Source organism: Rana temporaria, chromosome 1 (genome assembly GCF_905171775.1).
Source record: "Rana temporaria chromosome 1, aRanTem1.1, whole genome shotgun sequence".
Lineage (NCBI taxonomy): Eukaryota > Metazoa > Chordata > Amphibia > Anura > Ranidae > Rana > Rana temporaria.
Window position 1 is genome coordinate 442,378,792 of NC_053489.1, and position 18,545 is coordinate 442,397,336.

Consider the following 18,545-nt stretch of genomic DNA (forward strand, 5'->3'; position numbering starts at 1 on the left):
ACGCTCAAACGTCACTCGCCAGCGTTTTTTAACATTTTTTATCCATTTAAAAAAGAAGAAAAAGCATTTTTCTTCCAAAAAAAACAAAAAAAACGCTATTGCAAAAAAGTTGAAAAAAGCAAAAAAAAAGTTGAAAAACTCATTGCACAGCTTGTAGTCGACTAAAATACCACTAAATCAAAACTGACATTTTAGTCCAGACTAAAATGGGACTAAAACTAAAATGCCATTTTAGTCAAGACTAAATTCAAATTCAAAATTAACCACTTCCCGACCGCCGCACGCCAATGTACTTTGGCAGAATGGCACAGGCAGGCAGATTGGCGTAAGGTACGTCCCTGCCTTGCCACGGGTGGGGGCTCTTTTGAACTGTAAACACAGGCAGGAGGAAGTGATGTAAACTATGCCCAGTTTTCTATTTGTGCAGCATAGTTTTCTTTTGTGAAGTACCTGCACAGCGCATCCATCTCCAGTAGTGGGCATCTGAAACCAGAGTGTCCTTCCTGGTCTCCGTGCATGCTGGCTACCCAGCATGCACATGCTGATCTCGCACATTTGCAGTGTGGTGCAAACTTGGTCAGCTTGACATGGCACAGCCATGCTAAGCTGACAAAGATTTTCCAAGGCGCCAATGTTAAATGTTACGGGAGAAGTGCCATGCCAAACTGACCAAGAATTTCCATGGACTCCAATGTTAAATGTTACGGGAGCAGTGACATGGCAAGCTGATCAAGATCTCCCAGGAGCCAATGCAAAACTGGAAATTACGTACGGCGCAGTGGCCCCTAAAGGAGGAAGTGAAATTATTTATAGGCATAAATTGGGTAAGTGATCAGAAAAAATTATTTCCAATTCATTTTAGGGTTGCACGTTAGTGCTGCATGGTCAGGACTGAAACATGTGGGTGGAACTCCACTTTAATCACTGTTTTCATTTTCCAATGACACGTAAGTGCTGGGCATGGCCTTACAGAATAATGACCACCTGTCTCTGGCTTAAATCATGTGCCCTAGAAAGTAAAATTTCTATATGACCATTAGACAATGATATAGAATAAAAGCAATTTAGTTGTGAGATTGCAGAATGTTATAAAGTGAACAAGAGAGTAAACCTGCTTGTATCTAGGAGCGCTGGGATTTGGGGTCCTCAACTATTATTCATTACCAGTGTCCACCTTAGGGTGCTTGATATTGGCTACAGAAATTGGTTTGTTTCTGTTAAGGTTTGCCCATACATCTTTCATTTCCCTATGGCCAGAAGCCAGAATTTCAGGTTTCATGTGTAGGCAAAGTATTATTGCAACATGATCACTTTCATGACAGCCTTTGGTTATTGTGCAAAGTTGTGTTAATGTACTCACACATCATAAAAATCAGCAATACTAAGAGCCGGTTCACACTGGGGCGATTTGTGATCCGACTTGAAATCGCCTCAAGTCGTCCCAAGTCGTGCTGTCAAGAAAAACAATGCAAGTGAATGGGAGTGGTGTTAATACACACGACTCAAGGCGATCCGACTTCAAAAGAAGTTCCTGTACGACTTCAATCCGACTTGTAGGCGATTCCTACCCATTGATTTCAATGGAAGTAGCTTTCAGCTTTTTACAAGGACCAAATGAAGAGGGACAATGCCTGGCTGGACATTTCTCGCCTGACCTTTGAGGATTGGGGCATATTGTCTGAGACCGACCGCACTGCCAAAAGTAAGTTTAACCTTTTAAATATATGTCTATTTTCCTTGCCTAGGCATGCTGGTTGTAGTTCCATACATGCCACTTGTTTGCACAAAGAATGGCGGTATGAACTCCCTCTTGAAGACAGCAACAATAGAGCACACTGGCATCAATAGATCCCCTGGCAGGAACAGTATATCCCATGCTGGCAATAGTAGATGCAGACAGGAACCATAGATTCCCCAAAAAAGTAGATCCCTAACAGGAACACTACTACAAATGACAAGAACAACAATAGATCCCTGATCGGAACACTAGTTCACATGATAACAACAATAGATCCTTGACAACACTAGATCCCTGGCATGAACAATAGGTCCCCCAAAAACAATGGATCCCTGAAAGGTACACAAGTTCACATGAGAACAACAGTAGATCCTTGACAAAACTAGATCCCTGGCAGGAACAGATCCCCCAACAACAATAGATCCCTGATCGGAACACTAGTTCACATGAGAACAACAATAGATCATTGACAACATTAGCTCAATAGCATGAACAATAGATCCCCCAGCAACAATAGATCCCTGAAAGGAACACAAGTTCACATGAGAACAACAATAGATCCTTGACAAAACTAGATCCCTGGCAGGAACAACAGATCCCCCAACAACAATAGATCCCTGATCGGAACACAAGTTCACAAAAATAGATCCTTGACAAAACTAGATCCCTAGCAGGAACAACAGATCCCCCAACAACAATAGATCCCTGAAAGGAACACAAGTTCACATGAGAACAACAATAGATCCTTGACAAAACTAGTTCCCTGGCAGGAACAACAGATCCCCCAACAACAATAGATCCCTGATCGGAACACTAGTTCACATGAAAACAACAATAGATCCTTGACAAAACTAGATCCCTGGCAGGAACAACAGATCCCCCAACAACAATAGATCCCTGATCGGAACACAAGTTCACATGAGAACAACAATATATCCCTGATCTATTGTAACGCACAGAGAGCATTTCAGACACAGGAAAACAGGGAACAGGGAAGAAGAATGATGTCAGAAGAGCTTAGTAGCTCTGATTGGCCATTTCTGACATTCCCTGTCCTGGAGGCGATTTATAAATCGCCCCAGATCGCCTCAGGTCGCCCTGTGGTTCACATTCAAGTCGTGTCGGAATCGCCTCTGGAAGTCGCGCTGGAAGTCGGATCGCCCCAGTGTGAACCGGCTCTTAAGCTGGCCATAGATGGGTTGAAATTTGTCTGGTTCAGCAGGGACCGACCAAATTTTGATCCAGATGTTGCCACTTCCACTCAACAGAGGTTGATCTAATGATTATAAATTCAAGATTAATCACTGCGCTAATATTAATGAAGCAGCTGGCATAAATTGGTGACAATAAAAAAGCATAAAAAAATGGGTGTATGCAGCGCTAGTAGCATAAAATTAAAGGTAAGAGTCCATAGTCGGGAAGGGAAGCTGGAACCACCCACGGTGTAAACAGAGACACAATCGGGTGAGCATGACTATTATCCTCCACCGAACATCAACACACCCGGCCTCTTACCAAAGAAAACGGACCACTGAATTACAGATGGTCAAACTAGCATATGTCCACTTCAATTGGATCATAGCTGGGTCCAACCACAAAGACGGCTGCCGTCGACAGGTTGCAGCGTTGTGACGTAAAAGCTCCACCCATGGTTGGCAATTTTTCTTTTTTTTTTATTAATTTTCTCATGACTTAGGATGGTACACTACATCCTGACTGATGACAGAACATGATCAGCTCCTCCCATCCTGTATATGCCCACTGGCTACACAGGAACAGTCCCCCACCCCCCTCTGGAAGTGATGTCACTAGCTTTCAGTTATCATAGCCACTTGCTGCTCTTGGACTCAGAAGGAAGTGGAGTTGAAATTACGTGACGACACTATTTTTGAGACATAAGGCTGAACTTGGTTCACATTAATGATTGCAGGGGAAAATGTAAAGTGTTACTAAACCCACAACAGTAAAATCAGTCTGTATGTGCAGCATAGCATGCTTGTTATACTCACTGTGGAACTTAAAGCGGTAGTTCACCCACAATCCCATGATGTTACCATCGAGACAGGCATTGTAGCGCGAGCTACAGTATGCCTGTCCCGATTTTTTTAACCCCGTACTCACCTCGTAGTCGTCCATCGTAGATTCCGGCTCCCGCGGGGAATGGGCGTGCCTATGGAGAGGGAGGATGATTGACGGCCGGCCCTGGCACGTCACTCTCCCCGAAGACAGCCGGAGTAGGTCTCGGCTCTTCACGGCGCGTGCGCACAGGCTATGCGCACGCGTCGTGAAGACCAAGCCTATTTCGGCTATTTCCGGAGAAGCGTGACGCGCCAGAGCCGGCCGTCAATCATCCTCCGTCTACAGAGGCACGCCCATTCCCCGGTATCTTCGATGGACGACTACAAGGTGAGTATGGGGGGAAAAAATTCGGGACAGGCATACTGTAGCTCGCGCTACAGTGCCTGATTTAAAGGTAAAAGATAAAAAATTTTTTTTTTTCCTGTCGATAGGGTGAACCCCCGCTTTAAGGGGTTAATCTCTGCATTGTTTAAAAAGGCTGTTTTTTATCCTGTATGCACAGATCCTTTCCCTTCTGTACTGTTTATCTGGAGAAAGCCAGCCAACTCGGGCAGGGTAGCCAACCTGCACATGCTCAGTTGTCTTTTATGCTGGAGAGAATATTTACTTGTTGATCAGAGCTAGCCTGGTCACATGATATTGACATCACACATGTGATGCCTGCAGTGTATTTCTTCACTTTTTTGATCTCTCAGCCCTGGAGAAACTGTACAGTTTATCACTGACCGTGGTATATAGATCACCCAAAAAGGTATCCAGTGGCCGTATTTTAATGTAGAAAGTAAATTTATAAACTGTGGGGGGGATGAACTATTTGCATATTACTGGGATTAGTAACACTTTAAGTGGTTAAACTGACTTCATTTACAGACTGAAGTTCATTCCTTTGAGCTAGAGAACTAAATTTGTTACAATGTTTCTCTTTATCTCCCCTAAGCTAAACTTGGCAGGCTGCCTGTTTTTTTTTTTTTTCTTTTTTGTGTGTGCTGTAGCTGTGCTTGGTAAAGAAGTTCCGTTACACAGAGGACCTGTATTCCTAAATGTATAGAGCCCTAAATGACAGTACCACTCAGTACAACATTCAGCCCCATCCAGCAGCAGCCTGTCCTACTTTGCTGGACACTGTCCTTGTCCCTTCAGGGTGCAGTAAAACACTTGGAGGGATGCACTGCAGCTGGACAGCCCTGTATGCAAGGGGCCTAAAGTGTAACTGTGACCAGACTATAGACAAGTATTTACATATTCTTAAAGTGGTCTGTAAACCCTTACAGACCACAGGTAAGCCTATAATAAGGCTTACCTGTAGCTACCCCAGATATCTCCTAAACCTGTACGGATTTGTTTGCAGGTAAGTGTCACATAATGGGCTAGTATGCGATGCATACTAGCCCATTATGTTTTTGATTTGCAGGGTTTGCAGTGAGCAAAAGAGGAAGTAAATCCCATCAGGGATTACTTCCTCTTTAAGCCATGAAACGTTATAAATCAAGCCTTCAGCCTAGGTTCACACTGCTGCGAATTCAAAATCGCGGTAAAATGCGTGATTTTACCGCGATTTTGCCGCGATTTCGGCCGCAATTTAATGTAAATCGCGGCCCGAAATCGCAAAAAGTAGTACAGGAACTACTTTTTGAAATCGCAGATGCGGCGTCGCACTGATTAGGACAGTGCCATTGCCGACAATTGCCGCCGATTTGAGATGCGATTTGACATGTCAAATCGCATCTCAAATCGTTCCAAATCGTACCCAGTGTGAACCAGGGCTAAATGACCTATCTATCTGCAGGCACTCAGGGGAAATCCATTCTCAAATTTCACAGCGGGATGCTCTGAAGTTGTTCAAATTTTCTCAGCAGTTCAGCTTACTTTGCTTGCCCCTCCCACAGCAATTGCTGTAGATTTAGACAGAAGGCTGCTGAACCATTGCTGGAAGCAGAGAGCAGAGAAGGTAAGTATGACATGTTTTTTTTTTTCAAAACAAACCTTTACATATTCTTTAAGATCGCGATTTGGGTAGAATCGCAATCTCATTTCTTTAATGATTAATCGTGCAGCTCTACACTATAGGAAAAAAACACTTCATAGATGCACACAGCGCTGCCCACCACTACCCACTCCCTCCTCACTGGATTTTATTGACAGTAGAAGTGGGGGGGGGCTACATATGCTGGGAAATTTTTTACCTTCATGCAGAGAATGCATTTAACTACTTGCCGATACGAAGAAAGAAGAAAGGGTCATGGGACTTTATATGAGGCGAGGATGTGTGTCTGAAAATATCGCAAAGGTCATAAAATGGATCATATGTCACGATCCTGACCAGAAGGTCTCTGTTGCCATATGAGACTGCTAGGTAATCAAATCAATACGAGAAATAACAGTAGTAAACATGAAATTATGTAATGTGTAGCATATTAAATGGTACACGGATCATGCAAACAAAGGCATAATTCAAATCACAGTGGTTACAATAACATATTTAATTATCATCTTGAATATACATGATTAATAAAGCAGTCACAATCAATAAATGGACATCGAGATATAATGAACATGCTTGTCATATACAGGGAGTGCAGAATTATTAGGCAAATGAGTATTTTGACCACATCATCCTCTTTATGCATGTTGTCTTACTCCAAGCTGTATAGGCTCGAAAGCCTACTACCAATTAAGCATATTAGGTGATGTGCATCTCTGTAATGAGAAGGGGTGTGGTCTAATGACATCAACACCCTATATCAGGTGTGCATAATTATTAGGCAACTTCCTTTCCTTTGACAAAATGGGTCAAGAGAAGGACTTGACAGGCTCAGAAAAGTCAAAAATAGTGAGATATCTTGCAGAGGGATGCAGCACTCTTAAAATTGCAAAGCTTCTGAAGCGTGATCATCGAACAATCAAGCGTTTCATTCAAAATAGTCAACAGGGTCGCAAGAAGCGTGTGGAAAAACCAAGGCGCAAAATAACTGCCCATGAACTGAGAAAAGTCAAGCGTGCAGCTGCCAAGATGCCACTTGCCACCAGTTTGGCCATATTTCAGAGCTGCAACATCACTGGAGTGCCCAAAAGCACAAGGTGTGCAATACTCAGAGACATGGCCAAGGTAAGAAAGGCTGAAAGACGACCACCACTGAACAAGACACACAAGCTGTAACGTCAAGACTTGGCCAAGAAATATCTCAAGACTGATTTTTCTAAGGTTTTATGGACTGATGAAATGAGAGTGAGTCTTGATGGGCCAGATGGATGGGCCCGTGGCTGGATTGGTAAAGGGCAGGGAGCTCCAGTCTGACTCAGACGCCAGCAAGGTGGAGGTGGAGTACTGGTTTGGGCTGGTATCATCAAAGATGAGCTTGTGGGGCCTTTTCGGGTTGAGGATGGAGTCAAGCTCAACTCCCAGTCCTACTGCCAGTTTCTGGAAGACACCTTCTTCAAGCAGTGGTACAGGAAGAAGTCTGCATCCTTCAAGAAAAACATGATTTTCATGCAGGACAATGCTCCATCACACGCGTCAAAGTACTCCACAGCGTGGCTGGCAAGAAAGGGTATAAAAGAAGAAAAACTAATGACATGGCCTCCTTGTTCACCTGATCTGAACCCCATTGAGAACCTGTGGTCCATCATCAAATGTGAGATTTACAAGGAGGGAAAACAGTACACCTCTCTGAACAGTGTCTGGGAGGCTGCGGTTGCTGCTGCACGAAATGTTGATGGTGAACAGATCAAAACACTGACAGAATCCATGGATGGCAGGCTTTTGAGTGTCCTTGCAAAGAAAGGTGGCTATATTGGTCACTGATTTGTTTTTGTTTTGTTTTTAAATGTCAGAAATGTATATTTGTGAATGTTGAGATGTTATATTGGTTTCACTGGTAAAAATAAATAATTGAAATGGGTATATATTTTTTTTTGTTAAGTTGCATAATAATTATGCACAGTAATAGTCACCTGCACACACAGATATCCCCCTAAAATAGCTAAAACTAAAAACAAACTAAAAACTACTTCCAAAAATATTCAGCTTTGATATTAATGAGTTTTTTGGGTTCATTGAGAACATGGTTGTTGTTCAATAAAAAAATTAATCCTCAAAAATACAACTTGCCTAATAATTCTGCACTCCCTGTAGAGAAATATATACAGTATAAGATTAATAAAAAAATTCATTAATGGACAGACTTGACTTGGCATCCCTGAGTATGGACTCGACGCGTTTCTTGGCGTTTAAAGCCAGTCAAAAGTAGTGGGGGTGCGTAAATATCAACTAGAATGGTAAATAAATAAATTAATAGACAAATAGGTCAACAAAGCCTCAGGTGGGCTGGATCATGCTTTCAATGGTAGAGCAGAGTGGGTAATTAAATACATTACCAGTGGCAAAGCCCAAAGTGGCTAACCCAAGAGGTCCCACAGTTGGGAATAAATGGACGGTCCGGGATGAGCTGTCTCCCCCAAGGTAGAGGCGGTGATTGAGCCCCCCACAGAAGGGGCTCTCAAGATAAAGAGTCCAAAATCTATGGTGGCAGGAAAAGTCAGCCCAGGATGAGCATGAACCGCTCCGATGCATTACCAGACCAGGATGTGGGCAAACGGGGAACACAAAACAGGTTCTGTGGAGAAAGGAACGCATGAGTGATGGGACATTAGGCAGAAGAGTGAAAAAGGTGCCAAGACAAGAAAATGGAAAAAGAAGGAAAAGGAAAACGGGGAAAAAAGTGAAGAAACAAGAGATCCAAGAAGTGGATACAAGCAGTGTATGAATCTAATAATATAAAAAATATAAAAATTAACCTAAAAGTGGCACTTTGTGTAGTGAAGGATGTGTGCTACATAAAAAACGAATGAAATGAAGACCATTCGGTGTGCCACAACACTGATGCATATGAAGAGCATAGGGAATAAAAAGTGTGTGTGTGTGTGTGTGTGTATAGATGAATGTGTAAAGTAATAAATGAGATAGAACTATGAATGAGTGTGGGTAAGTGAGTGTGAGTGTAGGTGTAGAGAACCACAGTACCTGAAATGTGGATGGAAATCCAGGAAGCCTCTCCCAAGTCTGGAGGCAAGAGTGAGCCGTGGGTGACATCCCGGCTGAAATACCACTAACCTGGGGCGTGTCCACCGCCAGCATCATGCGTCATCGCATAGGCCGCGGAAGGGGATTGAAGAAGCACCCACCTACGGTACAGAGACCTCAGCGGGGAACCACCCCAATCACTAAGCCAAGCGGGATGGAGAAAAGTCCGCGAGACACAGATCGGCGTCAAGACACCGGGTGTGCGACGTGCTAGGCATGACGCCGAGGTCCGGCCTGCCCCTATCGCAAAGAGGGATGGGAAAAGGAGGAGGATCTGGCGCATCGCTACCCCGAGGAAGAATAGGCACAAAACAGGACCTGTCATCAGATGGGCTGGGCAAGCCACGGTTGAATTAAAAAGTTCTAGGTTATTAATGAAACAAGAAGGAACTAAATAGACCTTAAAGGAGACAAAAGTTGATTTAAATAATGACCTGTTGTCAAGATTGGTAAGTTGTAAAAATATATATATATATATATATATATATATATATATATATATATATGTATGTGAAAAAAGGATGCCAACTTTTAAATAGTCTCAGAGATCAATAACTGAGAAAAGAGGATCATCATTTGGGTCATTTTTCTAACTATCTACTTGCCGATACAGCTAGATACCGATCAGGGTAAAGAGCCAATCACAGCGGCTCTTTACTACGTGATCAGCTGTGTCTGATCACGATGTAGACACATTTGCTGGTTATCAGTGTTTCTTTCCTCATGCTGTCACAGCGTGAGGAGAGAGCTGGTAACTGGCTAGTGTGAAAGGGGACGTCTACACTGATCATCAGTGCCCTAATGATCAGTGCAGCTCCAAAAGTGCCAATCAGTGTTACCTATCAGTGCCACCTAACAGAAGTTAAAGCGGAGCTCCACCCTAATTACAAGATTATCTTAATTGTACTGCCGATATTAAACATGCTAAAAACGGATGTTTTTGTTTTTCATATATGTACAGTACCTATATATTCCTCATCCTTCCGGTCTGCGCAACTGCGGGTTTTCTTCGGGCATTGCATCACTTCCGGGAACCACGCAGTGTGCTCTGGGAGCTTCTCTCATAGCTCCCTGTGTTCAGTTTCTGAGCTGTGATATCAAATATCGTGCAATTTCATGACCAGGAAGTGACGCGCTATAGCAAAAGGAGGGCGGGTGTTACAAAAATCTCCATCACTGCAACGAGGAAGTGCCTGCTTGTGGGCTTCTAATGCCCACAGTTAAAATGGCAACGGCACGAACAGCAGAATAAAAGTCTAAATTGCAGGCAGAATGGCAGAGAAGCGGACGTAGGACACGAAAAGCGTGCGTTTACATAAGCAGAGCTATTAACTATTTAACTAGCCCTAAAAAAAAAAAAAACGTTTTTGCGTGGGAGATCCGCTTTAGAAAACTTTTTTCACATTTTTGGTCTTTGTTTAGGAAAAAACCCCAGTGGTGATTAAATACCACCAAAAGACAGCTCTGAGTACAGTGATGCATGACCACCCAATTGTCATTCAAAGTGTGACGGCGCTGAAAGCTAAAAATTGCCCCGGGCAGGAAGGGGGTAAAAGTGCCCTGTAGGCAAGTGGTTAATCTGTCTACTTACAGCCAATGGCTTCAACTAAAAATATTAACATAACGCAAGACTGCACCTTAATATTTACACCTGGAGATTTATGATGTATTATTAAAATGACACTAAATATCTTTATTCTCAAAATATAATACCTACACATCCACTGCCTAATGGCCATGTAATCATTTTTTCATAAAATTCTTTTTTGGGCTGTTTTTCACACCATTGCTTTGCAGTTTTGGCACAACATGATTGTCCGCACGGTTTACACGCGGTTATAGATGCGCTCCTATTGACTTTTTTGTTACACCGTGCGTTTTCTGGAAACCTATCAAAGATGTAGAATGCAGGACTTTGATGCTCTGCAGCGCATAAGTGTGAACCCAGCCTGTGTTTTCTCTCCCTCCATGTAAAGTCCTCTGAGTTTACGCACCTCTCCTCCTTTTCCTCCAATTTGTTTGGAACATGTGCACGCATTAGTTGCAGTCTTGTGCACTGTTCTATGCACACTACACCTTCGATAGTCTCTAGTCCCATCTCTGTATAGGGTGGCTACGTTCTTGCATACAGTTGGGACCATGGGGAGTGAATATAGCCGCCCTCTAACAGGAATTTAGATTAAAGCAGCAAAAAAAAAAAAAAAAATGAGAAGGTACTTTTTTGGAGTTAAAGTGATATCAAAGCTTCGGCTTTAAAGAAAATAACAAACCTGTTATATTTACCATACTTATCTGCTCTGTGCAGTGGTTTTGCACGGAACAGCCCCGATGCTCCTCTTCTCGGGTACCCTCGCTGGCGCTCTTGGCTCCTCACCTTTTGACCAGTGCCCCCCAATAGGAAGCCACTTGCTCTGGGGGCACTGGTGTGTGGTAGCTTCCGAGCCCCACTCTATGCGTCCATAAGACACACAGCCAGGGTTCAGCCCTGCTTTCTTCTCATTGGCTCACTGGCTGTGATTGACAGCAGTGGGAATCCAGGGCTTCCGCTGCTGTGTCTCAGCTAATCAGGGGGGAAAGTCCCAGATGGTCAAGGCTCCTGTGCACATCACTGAATCAAGAGGGGGCTCAGGTAGGTATTGGGTAGGGTTGTTGGGAAGCAGCCTTTAAAACGACTTTAAGGGGTTGTAAACCCTCGGCTTTTTTTACCTTATTGCATTCTATGCATTAAGGTAAAAAACCTTCTTTACTGCAGCAGAGCCCCCCTTATACTTACCTGAGCCCCGAGTCCTGCTTTCTGTGTCAACAGATGCAGAAGCAGGAAATCGTATTCCATTTTTGTTTTTCAATCAACGTTTGGTTTTTGACTCCATCTATGGCTGGATTAAAGGTGGATATATGGATGTATGTGTGTGTGTGTGTGTGTGTGTGTGTATATGTGTATGTATGTATATATATATATATATATATATATATATATATATATATATATATATATATATATATATATATATATATATATATATATATATATATATATATATATATATATATATATATATATATATATATATATATATATATATATAAATTTCTTTTCATTTAGCGTGCAGGCAGAAAGAAAAAAATCTAACAGATTTCCCCATCAACGCTAAATAGATGAGTGAATTGCCCACTGAGGCTTTCACTTTTTTGAAAATAAGTATACGTATTCCGGTGTGTTAGCTTTGTAAATTGAGCCTTATGGAGTTGTTGGTTTATTGTAATCATATGTGAAATATAATCTTATTTATCAAATTCTAATTTGTCAGCAGTATTTTACAGCATATTACACCTTAATACCTTGTGAGTTGATAGTTTTAGGCCCCTTACACATGGGACATGCTCCGTTGGAGTCCACCTGCTCAGCAGGTAATCTGTCCATTGATCCTGGCTGAGCAGGATGATAGTCTGTGTTCGCTCTGCTTATGCAGAACAGACACAGCTCGCTCTCCACTATGGGCAGTCTGATGTAAACAAATAGCCTAAGAGCCGGTTCACACACACAGGCGGCATGACTTTGGGGGCGACTCGGCAAGGCGATCTCAAGGCGTCTTGAGAGGCAACTTGCAAAATGACTTCTGTATTGAAGTCAATGCAAGTCGCCCTGAATCGCCCCCAAAGTCGTACAGGAACCTTTTTCTAAGTCGGAGTCGCCTGACAGGTCGCCCGTGTGTGAACCGGCTCTGAAAGTTTACACCCGACTGCCAACGGATCGGATCCACCAGATGGACTGAAAATGTTTTTTTATTGGATCGGATGTTGAGGGTGTCAATGGATTCCGATCAGGTCTGCCTAAAAAACTGACAGGTGGACCTCATCAGTCCACTTGTGTGAAAGGACCTTTAATGGTCTCCAGATAATTCTAGATGTAGGCTTGGTATTTGTGATATTTTTCACGCCTGTTTTAGGCAATCTTATCTAGAAATATTTTTTTACAATACTTGTATGTGAAATTATAACCAATATACACATTACAGATGTTTTAATGTATCCTGTAGTCTTTGTTGGCTACACCTCTTATCTGTATGTTTTTCACTTTGCTACATTGTTGGGCTGGTGGCTCAGAGCTAGCAGGTGTTTGCTTATTACTACACTGTGAGGTTACCAAGGAGGTCCCCTGAGTACTGTAGCTTTCATCACCACCTGCCCCTCCCCGACTGTAAGATAACTCTCGCTCGACGATATTAAAAGAAGCTAGCTTTCAAACTGACCTTGAGGCCATTTCAGAAAAGGGGTGTGCTTTTACGTGCTCGATCGCTGCTCACCATGACTTCTTCATACTAGTCAACAAAACTGCCAGAGGGACAGATGTTGCCAATTTCAAATATACAGAGGGGAAGGCAAACATTGCTAAGCAACCATTTACTTGAGAGAGCATTTTTAGGAGCGCAGCCAAGGGAGTTATGCCTGGGAGCTCAGCGAGCCTTCTCATGGCCCTGCCTGTGCAAGGGAAGAGATTAAAAGTTCTTTCCTGTAAAAGCTACCGTGGAGCTGCCAGGAGAAAGCAGGCTAACCTGTTGACACTGATTAGGACTGACAAGTGGGCTGGTGTGGAGACAGAAAAAGCTTGTGGCCATGTAGGAGGGAAGTAAGACATGTTCACAGAGGTAAGATCTCCTTTGCAATGGGTGATCAGCTGTCAGCTGTCACAAGGTACACACTGAAGTGCTGCGTATCCGCAGAAGGATTCTTCCCTTTTTTTTTTCTTTCACTGTAAACAGATGTCGGGCGTTTTTGTTTTGCTCTCGGATATATGCTTAATTATCTCTAAGGTGCAAGATACAGTTTCACCTGTTTTGTAGATACCTGCTATTGACACTTCTTTTGCATTGAGATTATCGGCAACAAATGTGTGGTCTGTTTATATTGAGAAGAAAATACGGCTTGCATGGACCTTACCTTTTTTGCTTTGCTTTAGTGTTTGTGTTTACATTGGGTGTATAGTATGCTTGATTCAGTTGGTTTTGCACAAGTTAACTAAATGGATTGAGATCTGTGACTGGGAGAATACATATTTATATCTTGTATGACCTATCTGCATTTTGTAAGACAAATCCACAGAGAGTTGTACGTGTCCCTCCCAGAATAAACCCTAGAGCGGCACGAAGAGCAATTAACTAGAGTATGTTACAGAATGCCTCTCCCTTGCTATGCTGCTTTACGTGTGCTTGGTTTAGTCACCTGTCTTCATGTTGGCTTGCCTTGAATGAGATGGCCATGTTACAGTAAGAGCAGCAATGCTGGTGTAAACCTCAGTGTTTTATCTAATCTTCATGAAGTTATAAAAACTAAACTATCCATTGTCGATCGATTATAGTATCATTTCTCCAATCGCCTTCTAGGACGGCATACCTGAAAGTAGGCCTGCCGTCCTGGAAGGTTCGTAGAAATACCGTTACCGGTAAGTCCAACGTAGGTTTTCTCCTATCATCTTCCAGGACGGCAGGCCTACTTTCAGTTGTGCCGTCCTGGAAGGTTCGTAGAAATACCGTGAAATACCGTTACCGGTAAGTCTAACGTAGGTTTTCTCCTATCATCTTCCAGGACGGCAGGCCTAAAAGTAGGCCTGCCGTCCTGGGAGGTTCGTAGAAATACCGTTACCGGTAAGTCGAACATAGGTTTTCATATGAGATTTTTTTCTTGTTTCTTTTGGGCTAACCAGAATGCTTTTTTATTTCACGATACATGTCCAGAAGTAATGTGTGAAGTGCTTTAAAGTGGCATTAAGGCTTGGTTCACACTGCTGCGAATTGGGATCCAACTTGTGAGACCCCCGAGTCGCATGACATGTGAAATCCCATGTTTGTCAATGAGTGCTGTCTTGATTAGCACTACTAAAGTCGCTCCGACTTTAGAAAAGGTTCCTGTACTACATGGTGTGACTTCTTTCTGACTTGTGCCCGTAGACTTTAATGCCTCCAAGTCAGATCTTTATCTAGGTTGCTGTGATATGAATCCGACATTACAGTAAGATTACTCAGGCAGTATATGGCATCTTTCTGTATGCTGATTTCTCTGCATACCTGCACAAGACAAATATTTGTTTCAAAGTCGCCAGCAAATCTCCAGGAAGTTGACTGGCAAAGCCACACCATAAGTCATGAACTAAGCCTTAACAATATTATTTAAAAATAAAGAATCCATATACATTTGCTACCTAATGGCCCTGTAATCTTTTTCAATAGATTGTTTCTTACTGTGTTTTCTGCCTCATTCTGTGTGAGCGCCTGCACCTCTTTTTCCCCTCTCACTTCTGCTTGTATGAAACGAGCAATGCACGTTAGTTGTGCATAGGTGCACTGCTCTATGCGCACTACAAATCCCATAGTCCATATCCGGAGCAAGCAAAGAGGCTGGCTACATTCATACATACAGTTGTAGAACAAATGTAGCCACTCTAACATAAAATTGGATCATACCAGCAAAACAAGGAATTTGGAGGAGGTTGAGATCAATAGAAGGTACTTCTTTTGAGTTGAAGTGGTTTTAAAGCCTCAAGTATTTTTTTACCTTCATGCATTCTATGCATGAAAGTAAAAAACCTTTTGTGTACAACTCCCCCCAGCCACCCTAATACTTACCTGAGCCCGATCTACATCCAGCACTGTACACAGAAGCCTCACCTCTCCCAGGTCTCCCCTCATTGGCTGAGACCGCACTGGGATCCATTGGCTCTCACTACTGTCAATCACAGTCAGTGAGCCAATGAGGAGAGAGCAGGGGGCCAAGCTGCGTTCTGTGTGTGAATGGACACACAGGGCAGCAGCTCAGGAGCGAGCATGCTCGGGTACCCCCATAGCGAGATGATTGCTTTAGGGGCACTCGGCAGGAGAGAGGGGCCAGGAGAGCCAGCGGGGGGACCCTGAAAAGAGGATTAGGGCTGCTCTATGCAAAACCTCTGCACAAAGCAGGAAAGTATCTGAGCTCATCCTTCTGTTTTAATTCTGGTATGATGATGATGGTTCTTGTGAATTGCCAAAATAAGATTGCTTAAAAAAAAGTTTTCAGCAAACTTTTGAAAGTCCAGAGTGCTGTCACACTCCTATAAACTGGAAATTTATCAATAACCTTCTAATGAAAATGACCTATACAATTTGTCTTATGTATTTATTAAAAGGCTTTGCTTCAATCTGGAAAAAAAAGAAAAACACAGATTTGTTTCCATGGGAAGGATACCAGTTTCTTCCCAAGTGGTATGCTCTTCTGGGAGTAAAACCGACTGCTAAATGAAGGAAGACGTGTAAATTGTTTCATGCTAGCATCCAAAATGATATCTTGTGGATATGGTTATATGCTGCCCATAAATGTATCAATTTTAGGATTTTGCTATATTGATCAGATCTAGAAATGATTAATTGTATATCACACTCTATGTACCCTCACCATGTAAAACAACCCATTCAGTTTGAAATTAAAGGCACAAATTTTGGCCATTGGAAGACAGGCAGGCTGTGCTTTCAGAAAAGCCAGAAAACTGACCACACTGATATGGATGTGCTCTCATGACTAGTGTGGTCGGATTGAAATAGGAAAGCAGAGGGACTAACAAGACCACCAGGTATTTCCCAAATGGGAAACACTACAAAGGGAACAGGATGCTCATACTTTTTTAACACAAGAACATGGTACAACAGACACATATCAGGAAAATTAAATGTTGGGGTAACATATTCCTATAAGCGATTTGTAAAAGTAAATCGAAAAATAAAAAAACACTTCACTATACTTGCCTGCTCGGTGCAATGGAATTGCACAGAGAGGCTGCGAAACTCCTCTTCTCGGGTACCCCACCAGCACTCCTGGCCACTCATCTGTCCCGAGTGCACCCATGGGAAGCTGCTTCCCATGGGGGCACTCCTGCGTGCTCGCTCCTGTGCCTCCCTGCTGTGTCCATTGACACAGACAGTGGGACTTGACCCTGTTCTATCATCACTGCTTTGATTGACAACACTGGGAGCCAATGGCTCCCGGTGCTCCTGCAAAAGCCAGCAAGACCCGGAAGTGAGGAGAGTGAAGAGCTTCTGACGTGCACAGCACTGGATCGAATGAGGGCTCAGGTAAGTAAATGGTGGGTGAGGGGGTATGCCAGGGGTCGACAATATCGCACAGGATCCTGTGTTCGCGACGGCCGGTAATTGAGGCCGGGGCCTTGTGAAGTCCCAATCTCTTCGGAAGCTTCTGTGAGCTGGCGCCATCTGGTGGTGGCCATTGGCATTGCAGCAATTCTAATGTGTGTCATTTTTCAATATTTTCACTGCCATCTCCTTCCCTCTAATTAGAACCCCCAAACATTATATATATTTTTTTATTCTAACACCCAAGAGAAAAAAATGGCGATCGTTGCACTACTTTCTGTAACGCCGTATTTGCGCAGCAGTCTTACAAGCGCACTTTTTTGGGAAAAAAATACACTTTTTTAAATTAAAAAATAAGACAACAGTAAAGTTATGCCAATTTTTTTTTATATTGTGAAAGATAATGTTACGCCGAGTAAATTGATACCCAACATGTCACGCTTCAAAATTGCGTCTCCTCGTGGAATGCTGACAAACTTTTACCCTTTAAAATCTCCATAGGCGACGTTTAAAAAAAATCTACAGGTTGCATGTTTTGAGTTAGAGGAGGTCTAGAGCTAGAATTATTGCTCTCGCTCTAACGATCGCGGCGATACCTCATGTGTGGTTTTAATACCGTTTACATATGTGGACGCTACTCACGTATGTGTTCGCTTCTGTGTGCGAGCTCGTCGGGACGGGGCGCATTTTCTGGCTCCTAACTTTTTTAGCTGGCTCCTAGATTCCAAGCAAATTTGTCAAACCCTGGGGTATGCGAATACCTAAACATATTTTTTTTTTTTTTTTTACCTCAATGCAAAGAATGCATTAAGGTAAAAAAAGTTTAGGCTCTAAAAGCAATTTAAGCACTTTAGACTGTTTTAGAAGCATCGGACTCTGGAGAATCTATTGGATCAAAGCTGTTGCTTCTGAAATGATCACTTTTGATGTCTGTTTACTTTTCACAGAAAAACTTTTGATTGAAAGCCATTGGATTGATACAAGTTAATTTAAAACTGTTCGTAGTATTGAATAATTATCTCAGACTTTCCATAAACTAAAAAATGGAAAAATCAATGCATGGTTGGACAGCAGTAGACCAGGTTAAATTTGACCATGAAGTTTAATTTTGATTGTACAAGCCAATAGTACTTCAGTTTACTAATGTTTGAAAGATGCACGGTGAAGAGTCTAATACCACTTTTTGAAGATAAAGGGAAATGTGATTGGTATTTTGGGAAATCTTACACATTTTCATCAGTTTTTAAATAAAGTGCACTGTTTTTAGTGGCACTATTTCATAATCCAAAGGTAGCCCACGAGTCTCTTTATTTTTTCAACATTGTACTATAGACTACTTCAAATGTGTGAATGTATTCTGACAGAGGGGGGACTTCCACACCATTGGAACACACTAATCGGCATTGCAGGCTATAGCCGGTGGTGCTGATCGATGGGGTGGGGGGGGGGGGGGGGGTTCTGACAAGCTGGTTGTACAGACAAGCTGGTTGTATTCAACCAGTCTGAACCGGCTTAATTATATCTATGTCTGACT

General features: G+C 42.7%; 1 protein-coding gene across 4 annotated transcripts in view; it reads left to right on the plus strand.

The window, feature by feature from the left end:
- The window catches only part of AFF1 (AF4/FMR2 family member 1), a 234,418-nt gene that overhangs the window by 108,994 nt on the left and 106,879 nt on the right, over positions 1-18,545 (plus strand). The window contains exon 1 of one of the 4 annotated variants that reach the window (XM_040326705.1): positions 12,710-13,543. The exons of the other annotated variants lie outside the window; for them this stretch is intronic. Coding sequence (XP_040182639.1) covers positions 13,532-13,543 — 12 coding nt within the window. The 5' untranslated portion in view covers positions 12,710-13,531. Of the gene's footprint in view, positions 1-12,709; positions 13,544-18,545 lie in introns of those variants that run through there. 4 annotated transcript variants of the gene reach the window in all.